The sequence below is a fragment of the Bidens hawaiensis genome, unplaced genomic scaffold, assembly GCF_021521415.1.
Source record: "Bidens hawaiensis isolate Kalapana, Puna unplaced genomic scaffold, B.hawaiensis_p1.1 tig00054311_1, whole genome shotgun sequence".
In the NCBI taxonomy this organism is placed as follows: domain Eukaryota; kingdom Viridiplantae; phylum Streptophyta; class Magnoliopsida; order Asterales; family Asteraceae; genus Bidens; species Bidens hawaiensis.
The window spans coordinates 45278-53093 of record NW_027499805.1 but is presented as its reverse complement, the minus strand read 5'-3'; the positions used below and the strand labels follow the sequence as shown (position 1 = coordinate 53093).

Sequence of the window (7816 nt, the reverse complement as noted above, 5' to 3'; positions counted from 1 at the left end):
ACTAGAGTAAAATATATCATAGGTACCTGAAATAAAAATCAAATAAGACGAGGATTTTCTGTAAATACATAGAAATTCTTTTATGTGAAAAAAACTAAATATCTTTAGACAAGATTATTCCATCATGTAGGAGAGACAAACAACGAATTGTTGGAACTCTTTATGAAATAACATAATTGTTTTGCGGTTATAAGTGTCAGTATTTGATGGTTATATCAATGGAAGGAATTGCAGTAATCAACTATGTGATAACTAAGTTGTCAGTGATCACCCAATTGCACTGACATGTATGCTGCCACTATAGCTTATTTTTGCCACCAATGATCACATTGTTTAGTCACTAATGATGATTAATCAAGTGTTTAAAGACATGCATGTAACATATAGCATCATTGATGATATAGTAATATTTCAAGTCACATGAAGTTAATTTGGTCATTATCAAAACCATTAAGGTTAGTTAAAGTTTTAACCATTGTTTTCTCAACGCATGATATGTCGAAAATAGCAATATAGACCATTTTGTAACCAATGATACATGTGATGTAGATGTCGTGCTCTAATAAAAAACAAGTATTTAGAAAACTTAAATACCTATAACTAGTATGGGTAAGTAAGGTCTTCTTCACAAGTAATCAGTTGAAAGTGCAAGTCATGGTCATGTTTATTGATTAATTAAATATGGTGGACAAACGATATCAAGTGGTTTGAAAATTGATTTGGTTGTAAAACAGTTTGAGAAAAGTAACCAAACTCCATGTTTCAAGTTGTGAAGCAACTAGACCAATTGATTAACTTATTTGGAAAACTCGTTTGATTACACCTATAATCGAATGACTAGATATTTGACCTTACTGATTGACAAAACTTAATCCGAACAATTGGTTTGGATGAATAATAACCTAATTGATTACCAGTTTTAGGGGCTGATAAATGTAAGTGATTTAGTGGCTAAAGATAAACGGGTCAATGACTATATGAATTTAATTCTAAGAGTTGATGACCACAAATCAATAAACTGATAAAATCACAAAACATTCAATTGCGAAAAACTGTTGAATGCATAAACAAACATAAAGATTAATCAACTCTAGTTCTAATGTAAAGATTTAAAGTACCAAAAAGTCTTGCTCACAAACACAACCCTACTCTTGGAGATGGTCACAAATGGTTTAGCCTTGCATCTTGATCTTGAATAGCTTCATTGATTGTTGAATACATTATAACATGGATGATTATGATGATTAGAAGGTGTTATGATGATGTGTGACGACTCCCAAATCGCCCAAGGTTGATAGAATATGAAGGATAATCGATTTAGGGTTTATCCCGGCTTAAATATGAAAAAAAACAAGAAAAATCGGATTTCCCCTCAGACCTGGCCATAGCCTACGGCCTGGTCACCGTAGCTTACGGTGGGACCCTAGGCTACAGTTGGAAGCTTCTGCCTTACGGTGACTTTTTTTTATTCCATTTCATACTCGTCTCGTCGAGAAACCCAAAATTCATATATTATGAGTTACGTAACTCATTTTCTAGCCATGGATATGCCCGTTTTACTTTAAATGCGCACGAATCAATTCTGAACTCTCCTTATTGCTTCCTTTTTTCCCATAACTCAATTCCTTACCATCATAAGTGCTCAAAATTAGTTCTTTTAAGCTCTGAGCACCTGTAAACATAGAAGCACTCAGAGTACTCGTGTTCGATACATATAAACAAGTAAAACACACAATATTAAACACTATAAACACGTGATTTCAACCACACATCAACATGTAAATTGTGATCTTGCCCATTGTTATATTAGATTTTAACAAGTTATAAGTGTCCATATTATATTTCATAAATCCCATATCTTTGTTTGGAACTATGCAATAGTTATGGTTGCTGCACATTTCTATAACAGATCCCTAGAGACCGAAAGTAAAATATGAAAATACTGTATGGGCCGTTTATGTAGTGTGTTATTTCTTTCTGTTACTAAAAAAAAATAATGTAATTTTGGTTTGACACCATTTTTATTAAAAAGAAATCTTGTAATTCTAATTGATGGGTACAAAACATAGACTTCTGACTTCCAACAATGATCAAAAAGTAGAAACAAGACCTCTCTCCCGTGTTTGGAGTTAATCTCAGACTCAGACAGACATAGTTGGTCACTTGGTCGTCTCATGTAACCCTTCGGACACGGTCCTGTTTCGCGTACTGCACTACTTCTCTCTTCTAGATCCACACCAATCACTTTATAATAAATAATAATATTAATAATCTTCCCACTTTGCACCCATTACACGCTTCTTCATATTCATATTCATATTCATATTCATATTCATATTCATATTCAATTCTCTTCTTCCCAATTAATTATTATTCGTCTTCTTCCTAATCCCTTGAATTATTCAACTTTCTTGCACACAAACCCTACAATAATCCACTTTGACTTGTATTTCTCTTCTGGGTTTTGTTTCAATTTCATGATCCTTCATCAATTCATGGAAACAACAACCGCTGTCACCCTTGATACATCCACTTCTGATGCATCTCTCAGTAATATTAATACACCTTCGTCAAACCCTTTATCTCCATCTCTCAGACCCACCTCGCCCGACTCCTTTCCGGTTATCCGGTTCCTCCAAGCCCCGGTCACCACTGTTTTGGAATACTCCGGTGTTCTTCGACCGCGGTCCAATACCGAGTACCATGAATCCGAGAGTTTGATTCATGATCACCATGATACGGATATAGGTACAGGTACAGCTGGGGTTAGTAATGGGGATAGTGGGGAGGTGTCGATTCGGATTGGTGCGGATCGGGACGGAGAGGGGGAGGGGGTGAGTGGGGGAGAGAGGGAAATGGCGGACTCGAGTGATGTGGATGGGGAGAATGGTGGAGGTGGGAGTCATGGTGGTGATTCGTCGTCGCAGCAACGGTATGATATGCAGCAGGTTTCGAGATGGATTGAGCAGATTCTTCCGTTTTCGTTGTTGTTGTTGATTGTCTTCATTCGGCAGCATTTGCAAGGTATTCGAGGTTCAAGTTTTGAGCTTTTATGTCTTTGGGATTATATTAATTGTGTATTAAAGTTTGATATTGAAAGATGGGTCTGGAGTGGCTTTATGCATTTGGTTAACATAGACAAAGTAAAGAAATCTTGTAGGCCAAGTTATTGCATCTCGGTTTGTCTTGATGGTAATGCGCAAGTAGGTAACTTTTAATGCGAAAGGTAATCTTACAATTCCGAGAAGGTTGCCATTTTGATGATGTGTTTTCTTCTTAATGGTTCAAAAGTACATGACATCTTGCATTGTGAAGTTGTTTCGTGTGTTCTTGGCATTGTAGAAGATTTAACGATGCAGTTTTTGGAGATATGGTGTTTATGTTTGTCAGATGTTGAACTGACATGACGCTAATTCATGAATGACACTTTTTTGTTTACTGTCAGGGGGTTTTCTTATATGCAGTTTTCTCTTTGTGTACTAAAAGTGTTTTAGTTATTCATAAGGTATATTAAGAATCCTAACCAACAACCATAAGTGTGTGCCAATTCCAAACACTCAATTGTTAATGTTTCTAACTCTCGTTTCATAGAATTGTTATAAATCATAGCATTTTAATCTCCCTTTTTTGCTTATTTCCTCCTTGAAATCCATGAACAATGGGTAACAAAAGGGAGACTAAAACGCTAGGATCAATAACAATGCATACAATTGCAGGAAACGAGAGTTGGAGACATAATAGTTGAGTGTCTGACAAATTGCGATTGCGAACAATCATGATTCTTGTCTTGGATTTATACATTATTAATTACTTTTTAGTACACAGAATTGAAGTCCTATTTATAAGAAGTTCCATGATTTTAAGCACACGAATGGCATCCGTTGTGAAACAGGGTTGTATTAGTTCCATTACTAACAAAGTATAAGTATCATTTATCCAAGTTTTGTATCCTTAAAATCTTTTACAACATCAAGAAGACAAGTAACAGTTTCACAAGCAAGGTGCAATGCATTTTTGAACCATTAAGAAGGTGCACATCATGAGATGGTAACATTTTCGTTTCCAAGATGCTCAACAAAATTTGCGAGATTTTCTTTTGTGTTAAAGCTAAGCTACCTACTTGCCTAATAAAATCAAGACAATAACGGAGATAAGTTAGACTGGTCTACAAGATTTATTTATTCTATATAAACTGCTACTGATCCTATTGTTTACATCTCCCTTTTGTGTTCTTTACCCCTTGAAATATACATGCACTTGAGAATTTGGATCGATTTCTTTATTTTATCATTGTTTGTAGGTTTCTTTGTTACAATTTATGTAACTGCTTTTATGTACAAGTCTAATGATATTCTTCAAAAGCAGACAGCTTTAAAGGTATGTTGACACTTGTAATTAAATGTCTAAGTCCAAACACTCTTAATCGTCTTTTCTTGATTTTAACAATTGACAAATTTTGCAGGGGGAGAGAAAACTGTCTGTTCTTGCTGGTTATTTTATAGTGTTTGTTCTTCATGTGATTGGAGTTTACTGGTGGTACCCAAATGATGATCTTTGCTATCCTTTGTTCATGGTTCCGCCAAGAGCAATACCACCGTTCTGGCATGCTATATTTACCATCATTGTGAACGGTATGAATTCAGCTTGAGTGATAGTTTTTTATGCCATCTTTGTTGGCAAAAGTAATCAGTTTGAGTGATTAGTTTTTCTTTGCATTTATATAGCAAGTATTTTAAATCCACTCATTCTTGCATACTACGTTACAAAAAGGCAACCACCCAAAATTATCTTTGTTATTATTTTACTTTATTTTTAATTCCCCTAATGTTGCTGATTCTCAGTATTGAATGCATCATATTGTTAAATAAAAGCCTTTTATGTGTACTTTTACCATTTGTATACATGTAAATGTTTATATAAAATTCACATGGTCTAAATTCACTACTGCAACTGCCTAGTGGATATCATGTTAATACATGTAAAGATTTGCAACCGACTTAACCTCCCCAACCGTAGCAAATAGGCTGGTTCAGCCGGTTTGAGATTTATTGGTTCTGTTCATGGTTTACTGTTTAGAAAACTTGGTTAAATGGTTTGGATCTTGGAACCAGCCGTGTAAATCGAACAGGCAGCTTATCCTTTATTGTATATATTTTAATTTTTGAAACATGCTTTTATTTATTCGTGTAGTATTTATGAGCCATCTTATCGTGTTTAACCTTTATTGTTTAAATTCGAATATTTCATTATTTTTATGGGTTATATTGCGTGCAGATACAATGGTGCGACAAGCAGCGATGGCTATTAAGTTGGTACTGCTTATGTATTATAGAAATGGGAAGGGTCATAATTTTCGTAGACAGGTAATGTGGCATGATATAAAATCACAATGACCATATATTCAACAAATCATTAGCCTAAATACTAGTGTATTTCAACTTTAATGGATTTAACAAATGTTTTCACCCTCATTCTCTAAGCAGTGTGCATTTTCTCCCTAAGAATTTTGTTTGATAATAGACAAATATACATGAACATTTGTAAATTTAAGCAATCCAGAAAGTATTTTTGGATTTGAATCCAGGTTGGGTACGGAGGGTCAGGTCCGGAACCAGGTTTTTTGCCCACCTCTAGTCACAGTACTATGATTTGAAGTCACACTAGTTAGTTTTCAATGTTTGGATAAACATATGGTGCATCTGGTTATCATTTAATTAAGGAGACAAGTTATCACTTATACCAACCTCAACAAAACTGGTTATAAACAGAATAAACTAAAATTACATAATTACCCTTATTCTAAAAGTTAAATGACCTACTTATTAAGACTGGCGAAACAGGCATGTCATTTTAAAGAAGTATAAATTTGATTGGGTCAAAACAGGTTCTGGCCAAAGTGGGCTCGGGTTGAAATTGGTCGTTTAGGAAGAAAAAGAAATATCAAAATGGTTTCACCACTATTTTCTACAAGTTGTTTTATTATAATTGATCATCTGTTTTTGATCATCTAATATCATTATGTGTTGAAGTGGGAAATTATTGATAGCATGCTCTCCTTTTGGTGACTAATCCTTAAAAGAACCAAACCATGTTTGTTATGTTTGAGTTGTTGAACATATATTTAGTTCCTTCTGACATGAGCTTTGTATATCTTAGGGTCAAATGCTAACCCTTGTGGAATACACATTGCTGCTATACCGTGCATTCTTACCTGCTCCAGTCTGGTACCGTTTTTTCTTAAACAAAGAATACGGGAGCCTTTTTTCATCTTTGACCACAGGACTATATTTGACTTTCAAGCTTACATCAATAGTTGAGAAGGTATTAATTGCGTTTCTATATCTTTTATATTTATTTTATTAGGAGTTAATTAATACTTTATTTCATCTTCATCACAGGTTGGATCCTTGTGGACTGCATTGAAGGCGTTGTCACGAAAAGAAGTCCATTATGGATCATATGCAACACCAGAACAGGTATAATGATGAATGCCACATATGTTCATAGATATTTAAGTTTTCGTATCGTGGGCCCCGTCTCAATATAATATTTCACAATATTGTTCTTTTTGCAGGTATTTGAAACAGGAGACTTGTGTGCTATTTGCCAAGAAAAGATGCAAGCTCCGGTTTTGTTGCGGTGTAAACACATTTTCTGTGAAGATTGTGTTTCAGAGTGGTATAAATTCTCTTTTAATTATTTTAATTTGATGTTAATAGTTTATTGCATGTTTATTATAACAATAATTATTTTTCAGGTTTGAAAGAGAAAGAACGTGTCCGTTATGCAGATCGGTGGTGAAACCAGCAGAGTTAAAGTCTTATGGTGATGGATCCACAAGCCTGTTCTTCCAGTTGTTCTAGAAACATGCGTGGATCTTTGTTCGGCTCGGTTTTAATTTCCACGTCATTCATGAAATACCCAACTTATAAACAGGATTACAGTAAAAGAAGACAAGTCCTGAGCATTCTTTTCCACTGAAGTTGTAGTTATTGAGCCTTATATTAATTAATCAATTAATGTTTGATAAGCATTGTACATGAGATATACTGTTTTCATGCATTTTGTTGATATTTTAATGCTGGAAATAAAGCACCTTGTGTCTTCCCAATCATTTTAGTTACTTAATTTAATATGATTTTAATTAAATTAACTAACATAACTCATGAAACTTGTAGGAACTATTGACTTTTTTAATGTCAAAGCTACAACTACACTATCTAAATTGATTTAGGGTATTGGCCTTGTGCTTCTTGTACTTTTTGTATTTAACGTATTTGGAGTGAACGATACTGGACTTCAATTCACTCGATTACCCGAAACCTTGCACAATCATCCACGGCCGGATTGTAAATCGACTGACTAATATATCTTTTATTCAATCGCTTGATGCTCGGATGTTTGTTGATTTTCAAAATGCAAGGTACGAACGTTGTTATGGTTCAAAGTAGAATTATCGATTTTAGAGAACACAAAGAAGACATTTTACTCAAATCATTAAAAGTACACTCCGTTCTTCCCATCATTTAAGTAAATGATTATTTCAAAAGAGCCCTTCTACTTTTTTGACATGTTAAACATGAGTAATTATACTCATTATTTGTATCACATGTTTTTGTTTTTAATTTTATTTTCATCAAATAAGATGCGAAATCTTAAACCAAACTTGTAAACTGACTATTATACCCCCGAGGCCCCAAACCTGTAAACTGACTATTACCAACGTTAACGAGCTAGCCGACTGACTATTAACAACGTTAACGAGCTAGCCGACTATTGTAGAGTGTAGACTTAAAACATAACATATCCAACATTT

At 34.4% G+C, this 7816-nt stretch overlaps 1 protein-coding gene across 1 annotated transcript; it reads left to right on the top strand.

Annotated features, from left to right (window-relative positions):
- The first annotated feature begins 2348 nt into the window (after window positions 1-2348).
- On the top strand, window positions 2349-7104 carry LOC143600568 (uncharacterized). Its single transcript, XM_077078221.1, has 8 exons — window positions 2349-3024; window positions 4301-4377; window positions 4463-4631; window positions 5275-5363; window positions 6157-6321; window positions 6399-6476; window positions 6575-6678; window positions 6758-7104. Exons 1-8 carry the CDS (start codon window positions 2478-2480, stop codon window positions 6861-6863), a joined length of 1335 nt encoding a protein of 444 aa, XP_076934336.1. The 5' UTR covers window positions 2349-2477; the 3' UTR covers window positions 6864-7104.
- The last annotated feature ends 712 nt before the right edge of the window (window positions 7105-7816 follow it).